Here is a 16217-nt window from a genome sequence, read left to right as displayed (position 1 = left end):
TTTTTCACAATTTCACAAGTCTAAGATTCAAAATAAGATATGGAAGCAAAAATTTAATGCAATCTAAGAACCAGTTTTAAAATACTTCTGAATTTATTTATTATCTCTGAGGAATATAATAGTGCAAGCAAACCCACACTGTATGAGCTGCTCATAATACAAGAACCCAGAGTAGAATTCTTCTAAGATCAATTTAAGTTCCAACAAATTATGGCTTGTTTCCTAAAAATCCTATACCTTAACTAATATTCTAAAGCTGATAAAATTTTGGCAGCTTTGAAAATGTATTAATATTCATCTAAAATTAATATGAACCAAAAAGTAAAAGTAAACTAAAACTACAAAGAGAAAATAGTTAAACTAAAATTATGCACAGCTAAGTCAAAAACGTCCAAATCACGTTTTCCAAAAGAAGCACATTATCACCGGCCCAGTACAACAAACTTGCACTTTGTAATGTATACAAAGATTATTATAATACTCAGGGAAGACCAAGTACTTCCATGCAAACCCTGAGATACCAATTTAAAAAAAAACAAGCCTCTTGTAGCTGCACTGATATGAAAGGTATTTTTAATATACCTCAATATTTTGCAATTTTTCTCTAAACAAAACAACACACCAGAGAAAAACTGCAGCTAAGAGTAGTTAATAGCACAGAATTGTAGATTCATTTAGGTTGGAAAAGGCCTCAAAGGTCAATGAGTCCAAACATTAACATCCCCATTACAATCCTAGGCAATCTTATAATTTGAACTAAACTAAAACTGTTACATGGTGCAATTGCACTTATTCAGGTTTTTCTTGAATATTTTAAAGAAACCAGAAAGACTGTAAATGGAAAAGATCATTAAAATATCAAATACATCTTTCTATTACAGGCACTTCTCTCAATCACTGCTCTCTGTACTGTTGTTACATTCAGGTTCTGATTCTTTTGACTGAATGTGTTTCACTGCTCCTCTGTGGTGACTGTGCTGCAGATACTGTCCACCCTCCTGGGACACACGTCCATGCCCCAGCACCTTTGAGCTCAGCCTTAAGCTGATCCCAGCTCAGACCCTCCCTACAAGGTACGTGCTTATCCCCATTTGCCAGTTTTCCAGAATCCCACTAAGAATGGAGACAATCAGATTTCATTCACGCTTTACACAGCAGCAATTGAGAGGAGCACAACTAAATGTCTAATCGAAGATTACCCCACCTAAGAGTCAAGAAGAACCCAAGTCTTCCTTTCAAAATGGATTTGCCTCTCTTCTCCCACGAGCCTAACACAAAAGTGCACCCAAAGCTGTACAGCTGCCTCTACTCCTGACAGCTGTAAAAAAACGAGACAAAGGTACTACAAACAGCAGAAGTCAAGTAACTTAAATAGCAAATTCAAGCAATCAAAGAGTGAGAAACATCAGATTTAAGTCTGCTGTGCAAATCAACTGTGTGCCTTGACTGCCCAGCTGAAGCATTCATCATGGAAGGACCAGAATTCACAGCACACCCACAGGAGACAGCAACGTAGGATCAACAGGAAGTTACGGATCTTAATCTTTCTGAACTCTTGCGTTTTGCACTCCAATCCAAACACATCTTTTTTTAAACTTGGGGAGGGAAGAGAGGTGGCTCATCAATTCCCTACAAGGGTCAATACTACTGTATACAGATACTTGACTTCTGAGCCTTCAACAACAGAATACGTAAGGATAGAGCCACTGTCTGTAAGGAAAGCCTTTACTTAAGCCTTACACAAATTCCTCAGGGGAAACACACTACACTTTCCTGTATCTCAGCAGCTTCCATTGTTCTCAGGGGAAGTGGCTCCTTCCTCACATACTGTCCTGGATATCGGCCTAGCTGCTGAAGCCAGAGGAATTTTCAGGAGAAACCTGGTTCATTTTCCTCCACAACATCATGGAGAAGATCTAGCAAATGATGGCCCCGGGTATGGAAAGAAAAATCTTGCTGTAGTACCCAGGCTGCAGAAGTGGTTTAGAATCCGAACAGCTCTGTATATATCGATCAAGCTGATTTTATTTCAGAACATTTGTAACATTGCCTTGTTTTCCCCTCCTTTTTTGAGAGTGGAGAAATTACACAGCTTACAAGGAGAGAGAACCAAAGAGCTTTCAAATTTAGATGAACACTTGGTAGTTTTTCAGACACTCCTCCTTCTAGTTTTAAAAAAAGTAATTCAAAATCCGTTTTATGTTCTCCAGTTAGCACTTTCAACATTTCTTAACGAGTTGCCAAAAGTAACTGCCAGCTTTTGCAATTTCTTTGGCATGTTATTTAATACCCTGTGTTTTACACCTAGCTGTATTGCTCACAACAGACTTTCTCATCACAATAATTATTTAAAGTGTACATACAAATGAACCCTGAAAACAATCACTTAGATGAGTAACTTTTGACACCTGACACAGGCTAAAAATTAGGACAATCTGGAGAACAGCAACCGTAATACCCACAAAGCATGAAAGCCATGTCTTCTTCTGACACATTCCTCATAAGATATTATTTCCTAGAATCCTTAAGGCAGACTGCAAATTTCCACTTGTTCTGACTTTCTACATAGGTAAAAGTAGGTTAAAGCACAAACTCAGTGACTAAACTACAATGCTAAGCTCTACACATTTAAAGCACCCTGCCTTTTAATCCAAATAAAGCTATCTTAAAATAACTGAATAAAGGTAGAGTAATAAAGTTGAGCTCTGCACAGTAAAATACCAACCATCTTGATAACATCACAGAAAAAGGTTAAAACTCCATAGCCTGCCATGTTCATCCATCTCACATAACGCTCTGCAGGACTCGGGCTTAATGTTCATATTCTGTCTTAAGCTTACGGCACCAGAATTTTCCTGTGTTTCAGTCACAGTGGACACCATGACTCTAGAATATTCATACTCTATATACATAAAAACCTAGGACGTTAATTTTGATTCATATTAAACTTCTGGAAATTTTAATTCACTGAATTCAGTTTTCTGACCACCAGAAAGAGCTCCTGAAAGAAAAAAGCTCAATTAAAAACTCTCTGAAAAAATTATTTTTCAGTACACACAATTTCCTTTATTTTAGAAATTGATCCCTGAATTGACTAACTATAATGACTACTCAAACAACTGACATTTCTAAAACCTTAGCATAATATTTATCACTGAACATTTCATCTGGAAAAGCAATTAACAGTCTCTGGTTATAAATCACCCACCTAATCAAACAAAAGTCTCATGTCTAGTTCTGATTATATAAACCTTTAGAATTTAAATCTTTACAGTCTTGTTTTAAAAGGCTGTCAACCATAATTTTTAAGGAACACACTAAGGTCAAACATATATAAAACATAAGCATGTCACAATGAAAGAAGACTCTGCAGATCAAATGCAGAGTCAGGGAAGTTCAATGTAAATTTCCCAAGGGCAATATTAATTATTTCTTAACCCTGTTAATTACAACAAACACAGAAATTATGCAGCACAGTTTGGGCAGCTACCACTAAGATTTTCAAAAGAGATGAATCCTGACAAGCTACAATATCATGATTCTAATCCCCCTACACTAAAATAATCAAACTTTTGCATCTTGCAAGATATTTACCATTCTTAAGGCCTTGCTGGCTTCCTCTATTCTGAATCAGCATGTTAGCACCAGGTAGTGTAAAGAAATCTCTACAATGCAGTGGGGTATTTACCTGGGCAGAACCCTGTACAAAAGCAATTACAACTTTCTAATACCTGAACTCCTCCAGATTTCAGCTGACTCTATGAACACCTGAACACGCAGTATCCTCACGGGTTTATTTTTACATAAATCCATCAAGTAGGATTATACCCCTTCTGCAACATTACCTGCTTCATACAAGCAAAAAACAGCTGCCTGAGATCAACGTGATCTACACTTGCTGTGCACACATCTTAAGGCTGACTTTGGGATCCAAACCCCAGACTGAAGCCAGAGCCAAGCAGGGGGTCTACATTTACGCACACTTCCTAAGGTTCCATGTGCAGTAAAGGTTATTCCTCAGAAGTCTTCAAATTACAAACAATTTGTTAATATCTGTTATGAATGCTTCCACATTGAATTTTAATTCAGTATGCTGGCCACATAAAAAACTAACAGTATGGAAGAAACCCAGCTAAAATTAACAGACTTAGATTCCATTCTTGGTACAGTCCCACCATACACCTTCTGTTTTACATTTACGCACGTGTCTCAGGAGCCATTGCTAGAACGTGAGCTGGTAGTAACCACTAAAGAAGTGACTGTACTTATTCACAAAGAAAGTCCTCAACAACCAAATTCAGATGTACAAATTCAGGAATTGGCTGCAATTTTGTTGTCATCAAACTAGTGAAAAAAAAAAAAAAATCTGTAAATGAACAGAAGCTTATCTCTGTGTTTATTCTTCCTGGAATACATTTCTCTTTGAAGGTTTCTACGAGTCTTACTCTTCCAGACACCACAAATTTAAACACTATATGGCTGCCTTTTCTGCAAAGAGGTCTTTAACAAATTTCATCCAATACTGCACTTATATCTTTTTTGAGAGCATAAAGTTTTTCCAAGTGTTTCCAGGCTCTCATTTATGTCTTTCCTGAGATACATTCCAGTGACCCACAGTCTTCCTAGTGACACTCACTTCTAAAACTTACACTCTAGTAGGCTACTCCCTGGTTTGTAGATTGCCTCATGTTACTATTTTCAATTCTGCAAATTTATTCCAGCTTCCTTTTATTGTTTTCAGTTTTGAATTAAACTTAAAAATCTTTTAGACTATAAATATGATGCAATACATAAAGCATATAATGGGACAGTAATCAAATGTTAAATATTGGGAAATACCATGTTGGAACTATTTCAAGCAACTTCTACAACAACTAAAAAGTTGTAAAGGCACCTTTTTCATCTTTCCACACAGAATTACTTATCACTTCTGCAAACAGAGACCTTAGGCAAAACTACCTTAAACTCTGCCTGTCACTACTATGGCACAGCAGCCCTGCACTAACATCCAAAGATATTTGCCTGCACATTTTAGTAAAATAGCTCAGTTCTAGTCCTAAACGGCCCAAAGTTAAACTGCCTCTCTACAAACTTTTAAACCAATGCAGCCATCAAAGAAATCTGAAAAAAAAAAAAAAAAAAAAAAAAAAAAAAAGGCAACCCCCCCCACCCCGACATTCACCCTAGAAAATAAATCAGCTCCAAGTTGAAATCAACACACTCCACTGATGAGTTTGGGAGAGGAAAGCACTCTATCCTGTCAATCCCTAGAAAAAGGGAAAAGTACTCACAACAGACAAAACTTTCAGTGTAGACAGATCACACCCAGAGGCAAATTAGAAGAAACAAATCTTTTTTTGAATAAAGTCTACTTAAAAAATTATTTTAAAATTATTGCAAATCCTTGGATAGAATGTGATTGGCTTTCTCTTTTCTAACGTTCAGTGAAATTAGCTGTCCTGGGATATAACAGTGCTTCTGATTCAGAGCAGCAAGGGGCACTTATTAAACGAGTGATACACAGTCCAGACTAAGACTGAGCTTTGTAGCCTCCAATCATCTCTCAGTCTGAACACAGTCTTAAGAGACTAAGGCAGACTTTTTCCTTAAATAAAAAAAAAAAAAATCCTAGGCCTCATAAAATAAACTACATTTAAGTACTTCCTGTTTTCACAACAAAAAGGGGAGGAAAGCACAGTTGCAGAAACATATGAGGTTATAATGTGTAAGACATAATGCACCGAAGTGGAATCAAGCCGGACATACCTGAGCTGTTGACAGGCGAAAAACAGGGCCAGTTGTGGGCACAGAAAGCCTGGGTGACAGGCTGGCAGGACCCTGTCCCTGTGTCTGCACTTGAGCCTGCATCTGAGCCTGTGCCAGAGCCTGCTGGGGCACCATCACGAGCTGTCCAGCATCCGTGCGCACCAGGACCATCCCTAGTGAGGGCAAGGGAACAGTCACTACACAGTAAATAACAGCAAGAATAACATATAAAGAACTATCTAACCACAGAATTCAGAGTAAAATTAATGTATAGCACTGTACATTATTCTCTATACTGTGTCTTTTTTGATTCTCGTGTAACACGAAATTTTATTTCAAAGAAGAAAAGGAGCCCCCACTAGCAGACCCAATTCAGTTTGGAATTTAAATAACTGCAGTTTATGGCAAGCAGGGATGAAAAAAGCAGCCACTTGAGTGTTTGGGGGACAGTGACTTCTAGCGGTCTAGTCAGGGTCAGGAGAACAAAATTAGAAACAAATACTCATTAAAAGTAAACTCTAAGGACAATGCAGCTGCTGGGAACAGAATTCAGTACATGCATACCAGGGACAATGACCCAAGAGCTTTACTAAACAACAGCTTATGAGTACACGCAAATATTAGGCCAGACACACTTCTGAGCATACAATAGTTGAGATTTACTTAACGTCGAGCATTAACAGATTAATCTATTTGGTACCACTTTGGGAGGCACTACCTGTGGTTTAAACATCAACAACAAACACTGTCAGCCTCAGAGAACCAACACAACTCCTCAGTACACAATGATACAGTGCAGCAATTTCAGAAAATTGGCAAGTGTTTTCTAGCATTTTCTGGAAGTAAATGATAATTTTTTCAGATTATTTTCTTGTAAAACACCTCACAAATAGAGGCCTTCTACACAACAGAGCCATTGCCATCAAGCAGTGCCCTAAGTTTTGTAGTCAGCAGGTCAGAAAAGGGGAGACAATGGCTAAGTTGGTCCATGGATCCTGGAGTTTCACACTTATTCAAGGTCTCTGCAAAGCATGTAATGTTCTTCCTATAGCTCACTCACAACCAAGAAGCAGTTCTCCAGACAGATTATTTTAAAAGAATTTCCAAGTTATTCCAGAATACATTTTAATAATTTAACCTAGATAGGACACAACAGGTCAAATAAACAGAAAAACATTTTGTCTGCAACTACTAGAGAACCAAAAACTAAAAACCTATGAAGTCATTTTATGTTGCTGATAACAGAGTCAGTAGACACTGTTTCTGCAGCTTATCTCTATGTGCAAATTGCTTCATATACTTTTTTAGCTTTTCAAAGGAAAATGAAGAAGGTAAAATCTTATATCCAATTCTAAAGGTAAAAGCTTACATCCAATTCTAATTGTTAACTTCCCAGAGGAAAAAACCCAACACCTTCCTAAAGGGATGCAGTTTGCAACATACCCTGAGGATAAAGAAATTCAAACACTATTATAACAAATCTCAGAACCCTACAGTAAGAAAGTCTTTCTTTCAGTCTGACATGGAAAAACAAATCCCAATTGTGGGACGAACACATGAGAGAACTGCAGCACACATAAAAGCCCTCACTCACAGAGCTGGGTGCTCCCAGCCAACCTTTCCTCCTATAAACACAAACAGAAGGCAAATTTCTGCCACTATAAACTAAAGATTTGTGGAAATCAAGGTTTAAGGTAACAGGCATACAGAGCTACAGGAAGAACCACATCCAAAAGCCATAATAATAACTCTCTTTCAAAGCCAAGAGTAATTTGAAAATTAAAAAGTTGAAAGAAACTCATTAAAAACTGATCTAAAAAGTAACTTTTAAGATCCATTAGGCATTCAAGCACTATGCTTCACAGTTTATATTTGCAGAAAATCCTACAAGCAGATGATATATTTGGTACATGCCATTCCTAAACCATCTGGACACCCCAATATGCCAACTGGCCAAACGGGTTATCACTTCTCTGATTATACTATGAACCTTATATAAAAATCTTCATAGGATAATGCCTACCACACATTAAAAAAATGCATGTTCTATTTGCAGTATACAGATTCACTGGTGTGGTCTTAATTTATCTTCCCATTTTCTAAACCTAATTCTGAATAGAGAAAGACTGAGTGGAAAGGAAAAATTAATTGCAACACGTGCCACACAGTCTCAATCAAAGTTGCAGACACAATTGCTACTATAAATGAATAAATGCTCATGTGTTAACATTGTATTTTAATTCAATTCAGAGGACTACAAATTCCTGTTACTGAGCAGCTGATACAAGTTAGAATCCAGTTAAAGGATGACACTAATTTTACCTTCCTGTCAGACACGTAAAGATGAAATAAACAACTTATGACTATTGCTTGCTAAAATAACCTGTTGTCAAAAACTGATACTAAATTTCTGTTTTATAGAGAAGTTTGTTATATGGGAGTTACAGATTAATTATAAATTATCCACCAAGTTAAAAACTCAAAAATAACATTGTATTTTCTGAATAACTTCCTTTTAGAACATACTTTTAGAACATATTATCTTCATGTTTATGCAAATTTAATGGATTTCCAACTATCTTGTAATAAAATCCAATTCTGATTAAAACTTTCTAGTGTATTATTTCCAAAACATTTTCTAAATCCTGGATCAGACTGTTTTCAAAGCTCCATTTTCCCTCTTCTGTTTGAAAGTAAGTAACAGATCAAAGAATCGACACAATGAACTTCAGAAACTGTGTGCAAAGTTACAGTGCACACTAGCATCTGCATATAGTAATCTTCAACAGATTAACAAAGGGAGTCAAAGGCTAAAGGCACCAAAGCAATCTGAACAGCAACTTATCTGTTTCAAGTTAGTTGGGTCTTCATGAAACCACCAAGATTTGTATGTTTGGAGCATCAGACTCGGGAGGATTTTCCATAAACTGGGACTAAATACACAACTTCTAAAAGCCCACTTAGAAGCAAGCTTCTACACCATCACATTACTGCGCTACTTAGGTAATAAATATCAAATATTCTAAGAAATAAGTTGGAAGAACTAAGTTATTTCAGACTACATCACTAGGTCCACATCTTAACATGCCATTGGTATTAACAGGAGAAAAGGAATTAGCTTAAAATTAACTCCTAAATCAAGAAGATATGAAGATACCCACGTTTTTGCAACATGAAAATCTAAGCAGGGGACCACAGTACCCTTCAGATGAAACAATACACAGGTTAAGAGTAGGAATCCTGAGTCGTTTGGTTAGCTAGCAACTTTGCTGAACTTAAATTTTTAGTAATTAAAGTTAAGGAACCTAGAGGGGTACAAAGAGGACATAACAGTTGCTTCACAGTTGGAAAGAAAATCTGGTCACGTGAAGACTACCCTCACATAACAACGACATTATCACAATTACTGAAATTATAAATTTTAGATTACACACATTTGCCACCTGGTTCACAGCAGAAGACATTCTTTCAAGCAGAAAAACTTTTCAGGAACACCAAGTGTAAAGCAGAAACTAAAGACCTTCAAAACACATATAAAGTTATTCTTAGCTACCACTCCAGCTTTTTATCCGGTGTCCAACTACACCATCACAGAGTAACTCACCGTGACTGCCGCTCTCCCCAGGACAAAACCAGTAACTCACCCAACAACTGCTGCAATTACTCTGCATTAGCCATACCAGTTACACCCTAATTAGCGGCAGCCTGTTCGTCAGCCGGTGCCCTCAGACAGGTGCCTCTTCTTTGGTTTCCAGCACATCGAGCAGTGGGGACATGACGGCTTTGGAGGAAAGGAAAGCCCTCGGCCAAGAGAAGAACGTTAGGGCGAGCGGCGATGCCGGGAGCGCTGCGCACCACTTACCGGGCGGGATGGTGAAGCCGGGGGGCAGCTGGATGGTGGTCTGCGGCGGCGGCCGCACGATCAGCTGCGGGGCCACGATCCGGGGGACAGCGCCCAGCGCCGGCCGCGGCGACACGGCCTGGGGGGCGGCGGGCAGGGCAGCGCCCGCCTTGGCCGTGACCGCGGGCTTGGGCGCGGCGGGGGCCGCGGGGGCCGGCGGGGCCGAGCCCGGGGCCGGCGGTGCGGGCGCGGGGCTGGCGGAGGCGCCGAGCGCGGTGACCGCGGGCAGCGCGCCGGCCGCGGGCTGGGGCTGCGCGGCGGCGGCCCCGCCGTGCCCGCTGACGGGCGGCACCGCGGCCGCCCGGGCCCCCGCGCCCTCCCCGTCGGGCGCCGCCTCGCCGGGGCGCGGCGCGGGGGCAGCGGCGGCGCCCTCGGCCGCTCCCGCCGCTCCGCCGCCCCCCGCCAGGGTCCCGCCGCCCCCCGCGGCCCCGGGCGCGCTGTCGGCGGCGGGCGGGCTGGGGCCGGGGCCAGGGCTCCCCGCGTCCCGCGCGGCGGCAGCTGCAGCGGCCACATGGTTGTTGACAGGCTGGGCAGGGGCGGCGGGCTGCGGCGGGGCGGGCGCGGCGGGGCTGCCGCCGCCGGGAGCCGCTCCATGTGATTGCTGCACACTACTACTGTTTACACTCGCTCCCCTCCCCGCCGCCGCTGCCGCCGCCGCCGGGGGAGACGGGGACGGGAGAGGCCCCTGGGCGGGGGCTCGGCTCCCCGCGCTGCCGGGGCGCCCCGCCACCTCCCCTGCCCCGGGCGCGGGAGGGGGCGCGGGGCGGCCGTGTTGCTGCCGGCCGGGGCTGCTGCCCCCCGCCAGGCTCCCCTGCTGCGGCTGCTGGGACGGGGCGGAGGTCCTGGGCGGGGGCGGCTCGGCGGGGCCGCGGCCGCCGGCCAGCTGCGATTCCAGGGATCCCACCAGGTCGCTGAGCGCCTTCTCGTCCACCTCCTCGGAGAAGAGCAGCATCTCCTCTAGTGGGTCCGACGCGCCCGCCGCCATCTTGCGCTGAGCTGGGAGCCGGCGGCGCTGTGCGCAGGCGCGGGGCTCTGCCGCGCGCAGGGCACCATGGGAGGGGCCGCTGCCTCCGCCCCGCCCCGGGGCGGGACCGGGACCGCCCGAGCGTCCCGGCGGGAGCGCGCCCCGAGCCGGGACCGGGACCGGGACAGCTCCAGCGTCCCGGCGGGAGCGCGCCCCGAGCCGGGACCGGGACCGCCCGAGCGTCCCGGCGGGAGCGCGCCCCGAGCCGGGACCGGGACCGGGACCGCCCGAGCGTCCCGGCGGGAGCGCGCCCCGAGCCGGGACCGGGACCGCTCCAGCGTCCCGGCGGGAGCGCGGCGATCGGCAGGTGCGGCCGCCCAAGGGGAGGGCGGCGATGCCACTCGGGAAGCCGCGGGGCGGCCGCGTGTGCAGGGAGGTGCCGTAGGGATGGATGCGGGTTTGGAGCAGCCTCCCTGACCCCCGAGTTCCTCAGGGGCCCGGCAGCAGGTGCCGCAGGGATGCGGGCTGTGGAGCAGTCTCCCTGCCCCCGGGGAGGCGGTGGCGGCTGGCGCGTCCCGCCCCGCCCCGCCCCGCCCCGCCGGGAGAAGCGAGCGAACCGCCTCGGCTGCCCCGCACCGGCCCCGCCGCGGGATGTGCAGCGGACGGAGCTGTCCCAAACCCCAAGGCACGCACAGCTCACGTTTGCACTGCTCTGCTTTGCAGTTTTACCGGTGTCCAAAGCTCCTGCTCCACGCAGACCAGAATGGCTGCAGTAATACAATTTCCTAACGGGGACGCTGTTGGCAGAAGATTTGGAAAACAAAAATAAGGCTCTTTGCATCACCAGAGCAGCTGTTCTGGCATGCTGTGTTCCCGTAGCATCCTCGCGGGAAATTTAAGGTAATTAATTTTGTTGCTAACACTTTTGTCATGGCGCTCCTGTGGGCCCTTTTCCCATCAATACTTCCTTACACGTTCTGAAGTAACTTTTAAGAGAAAGACAGTGGTCCTAAATAATTTTTTTTTTTTTAAACTAATGACAGGACAATGTCTTCAGTAGGACCTTCCAATAAAAACATTTTCCCCTATGAATAACACGCAAGGGATAACCATGGATTTGTGACCCCAGCAGCAGGCAGCAGCTGGGATTCCAGATCTGTCTCTACTGGCCTACAATAGCATGAGTGTCTGCAAACTGGGATGTACTGGAGCTGCTGCTCTTGTAGTCTGAAAAGGAGAATCATTCCTCATTTTGTGATCTCTTGGGGTTTTCCAAAAAACTGAAAAAGGTGCCTCAGTGAATACAGACATTCAATTGCTCAATGCACTGGTAGGAAGGAGTGAGGGGCTCACTCAGCTCCTCTCCAGTCCTGGCTCAATCTGCTCAGTCCTACCATGTATGACTTGCTGGAGTCACAAGACTAAACTGCTCCTGGCTGCTCTGTTACCCTCTGTTTACCCTCTGTTTCCTCTCAAAGGAGGTTACATTTTTATTCAGGGTAGTTTTTCCTGATTGTCCTTTAGGAGCAAGTTTATGATGATCCAAATAAACCACTTTTAAAATCTGTTAAATATAGGTTGCACCAGTTTAATTAGGATAAGTTTAAATGTCTCCTGAAATTAAACCAGTGCATATTTCTTCAAGAAGGTAGCCAGTAAAAATACTGAATGTCCAAAGGCGTGGTAGGATGTGTATGAGTAGGAGATGGTCCACTGTGGGAATGGAAAAGTTTATGAAAAGCACCATTAAAGGTACACAAGAGATCTGTAGATCAAAAATTTGCTTAGAAAATGAGCATTGCTTTTGTGGAATGCTACAGCTAAATTAAATTTGGATTTTTAACAAATGTTTCTACCTGGAAGTTTAATTAAAACATAGTAGACATTATGAGTCAATTTGCTATTGCACAAATATAAAAAATATTCATTTGGGTTGGAAAAAATATAAATCTATCCGATATTACTTTTTAATGAGACACACACTTGATTGATTTTATCAGAGAACATTCCATGCATCCCTCACTTAGTTGCCCTGCTCCTGGACTTCATTTACGTACGACCATCTCCAGAGTTCTCATAAGAGAATGAAGAGTTAGACATATGATTCTGCAACTAGTCCTGACTGTGAAACAAATTTTAGTGTCTATTTTTCTAATACTGTGGCATTAAACTGGGTATTTCCATAAAAACCACCCTGGAGGAAACCTAATTGCTTTGTAACTTTAGAAGATAAAAGTGACCTTCCCACTGAAAGGAGAAAAGAGCAAGTATTACAGTTTGAAGGTACATTATGTATGGGTAATCTGTAAAACATTAATTTGTATTTCTTCCCACTCACCTCTTTTAAATTTAGCCATTTTAGTTATATATAAACACACAGGGTAAGGAAGTGTAATATAATGTTTTATTTAATAAAACATGATGTATACTGACTCACACTGGACTTCCTTCAAGTCAAGAGGTGAGGACACACCTAAGAATGTTTATAAACTTGTTGCTGAAACTGGCTTTGGGCCTGAGCTTTTACATAGGGAAAAATACTTCTAGTAAAGTATAGAATCTCTGTGAACATTTGTATTCATTCTTCTATTATAAAAATATTTTTCAAATATTTTCATGCATTTCATCACAGAAAACATTTCTGAACATATTTGTTGCTCTTTCATTTTAGGAGTTATATATGTACAGAATAAAACAAAAAGAGAAATCAAAGAGACCATTGTGATCATCTAATCTCATCTTTTAAGATACAGTCTTTCCTGAATTATTTTTTATATGAGCTAGAGAATAGTCTTTAGGAAAGTTAACTTCCAACCATGGTTTCAAAATTGCCTGTAAAAGAAAATCCACCACAGAACTTGTTGAGCTGCTCTTCAGTTCTCGGCACTGCTCAGCCCTGTGCCCTGCTTGCAGCCCCAGTTTGTCATTAATAACCCAGTACAGAGCAAAATCCCCCTGCCATGTTCAGCTGCATGGAATGATAACAGGGCACGGGGACAAGTAACTTACTGTCTTCTACAGAAGTCAAAGGGCTTAGAAAGGAGCACTGTTTTCCTGCTTATATGTCATGGGTTTGTCACATATACACAATTTCAGTGCCTTCAATTATACAATTTTCCCATCTTAAGTTTAAATTTACCATCAAGATGGTACCTACCAATTCAGATAAGATTTTGAGATAACTTCTTTAAATGAAGAACTCTTTACCTATGTGATTGAAATTCACTTTACACTATAAAAATATTCCTTCAACTGCTCATTTTAAGTATGACATAGAAATGATAAACTCCAGAAATTGGAGAGCATGAAGATGACTAGAGAACAAAGAGCTGTCCTAGGAATAGCATAGGTGTAGGTTGAAAAAGACCTCTATGATTCCCTCAGCACTGCCAAGGCCACCCACCACTAACCCATGTCCCCAGGTGCCACACCCAAATGTTTTTCCCTCCAGGGATTGGGAATCTGCCCTGGACAGCCTGACCGGCCCTTTCCATGAAGAAATGTTTCCCAATACCCAACCTGAACCTCCTTTGGCACAGCTTGGAGGCTGTTTCCTCTCCTCCTGTCCCTGTTCCCTGGGAGCAGAGCCCAACCCCCCGGCTGCCCCCTCCTGTCAGGGAGTTATGCTGAGCCTCTTTTTCTCCAGGCTGAGCCCCCCCAGCTCCCTCAGCTGGTCTTCATAAGATTTCTGCTCTAGATTCTTCACCAAACCTGGGGCCACTGCTTGGAAGGCAGAATATGTCTAAATTTAATTTTGTGTATTTCAGTTGCAAAGGAATTTCATTTTATATATGGCTTATAGAAATTTTGAAGCTTGCAAAGGTAATTGTAAATACTTTTCTAATGACCTAGACAGGACATCATGGAGAGACTTAGGAATATTTGACATCAAGAAGGTTAGAATTTAATCCTTAAGTGTTTCAAGGGGGTAGTTTTCTATTCCTAGGTATTTGTGCAGGTTTTTTTGTTTGTCTGTTTTGGTGTGGGGTTTTTTTTTGTTGTTGTTGTTTTGGGGTTTTTTTGGTTGTTTTTTGTTTTTTGTTTTTGTTTGGTTTTTTTTGGTTGTTTTTGTTTTTTTGTTTTGTTTTGTTTTTTTTGGTTTTTTTTGTTATTCATTCTGGCCAACTTCTCTCTTCCAGAAACTTGCAAGTTGTTTCAGAAAAGGCTGTCAAGCCTGTTCAGCTGAGAGGGGCCCTCAGCCCTGGGTGTCCCTGTGTGCGGGGAGGGCTCTGAGCAGGGCCCGGGCTCTGCTCCGGGGCCCAGCAATGGCCCCAGAGCCACGGGCAGGGCCTGAGCCCAGGGAGCTCCCCCTGCACAGGAGGCAGAACTTCTGCCCTGGGCAGGGCCCAGCCCTGAGCAGATTGGCCAGAGAGGCTGTGCAGTCTCCTCCCTGGGGATATTGCAGAGCCCCATGGACACACTGCTGTGCCCTGTGCTCTGGGATGGCCCTGCTGGAGCAGGGAGGTGGCACCAGAGGAGCCCCTGGGGGCCCCTCCAGCCTCACCCATCCTGGGGTTCTGTGAAAAATAAACTCTGACAGTTTTCCACTTGATTTCTCTCCTGAAATGCTCATCTACTGTGTCCTGAGCTCAAAGAATTGTCCCTCTCTGCTTTCTCTTTCAACCACATGACCTTGGAACCCTAATTCTATAAATGTAGAAGGGAAAATTAGACATAGGATTCTGCAACTAGTCCTGACTATGAAATAAATTTTAGTGTCCATTTTTCTAATACTGTGGCATTAAACTGAGTATTTCCATAAAAGCCACCCTCTCCAGTTTAGAGAGGCAGATGAGAGAAGTCTTAGGAAGATGTGTACTAGAATTTCCTTTCCTTCCTGCCTTCCTTCCTACTTTCCTCTGTAAGGCAGCAGGAAATCCGTGTAACACAGAGTGTAGCTGATCCTCTACACTGTTACACGGCTCTCCACCTCCTCCAACAGAGGTTGAGAAGCAGCCACAGACCAGCCTCTTTTCTTGTAACAGAATATAGGTGTCTCTGTTATTTCTCTAACAGTAGCTTTACTTTGAGCTGAATTACAAATGCAAATTTTCAACAGTGGTGTCCCACAGACTTCATACAGTATATCCTGTCATTTACAGCAGAACTTTGCTTCATGATCTTTCAAGTAGTTCAGGACACGCTGGAAGCAATTACAGTAAAGCTCCCTGGGCACTCCAGTCTTCCTGGAAACTTTACAAACTTTACAAAGTTTCCAGGACTCTAGTCTGGCTCCTGTTTAGGAACGTGCAGGTCCCTTCTGGAAAAATCTGGCTTCTTATTGCATTTCGAAGGCCTATTCTGAACAAAATACTTACTGAATCTTTGCAACATGATAACGTCCAGTTGCTGAAACAAAAGCTAAGTCCCCTTTCCAGAGGTTGGTCTTTATTGTGGTGTTTTCTAGGGGGGCCTGAGGCAGTATCGTGGCCTCCAACAGAAGCCTTATTTGTGATTCTTACTTAAGGCACACAAATCAAGTGCAATCTCAAAATCATGAGGTGTTGGTGTGTTTTTACTCGTACTAAAAGGGTATTTTTTCAGGATTAATCCCACACTTTGGTCAAGATTTCATCAACAGTTGTG

General features: G+C 43.3%; 1 protein-coding gene across 1 annotated transcript in view; it reads right to left on the bottom strand.

Moving 5' to 3' along the window:
* The window catches only part of LOC116449773 (transcription initiation factor TFIID subunit 4-like), a 147718-nt gene extending 137026 nt beyond the window's left edge, over positions 1-10692 (bottom strand). The window contains exons 1-2 of the mRNA XM_032121596.1: positions 9629-10692; positions 5767-5939 (exon numbers count right to left, since the gene is read on the bottom strand). Coding sequence (XP_031977487.1) covers positions 5767-5939; positions 9629-10652 — 1197 coding nt within the window. The 5' untranslated portion in view covers positions 10653-10692. The remainder of the gene's footprint in view (positions 1-5766; positions 5940-9628) is intronic.
* Positions 10693-16217: the final 5525 nt, after the last annotated feature.

Source organism: Corvus moneduloides, chromosome 12 (genome assembly GCF_009650955.1).
Source record: "Corvus moneduloides isolate bCorMon1 chromosome 12, bCorMon1.pri, whole genome shotgun sequence".
In the NCBI taxonomy this organism is placed as follows: domain Eukaryota; kingdom Metazoa; phylum Chordata; class Aves; order Passeriformes; family Corvidae; genus Corvus; species Corvus moneduloides.
Note: the sequence above shows the minus strand (reverse complement) of the source record. Positions and strands in the feature narration are given on the sequence as shown.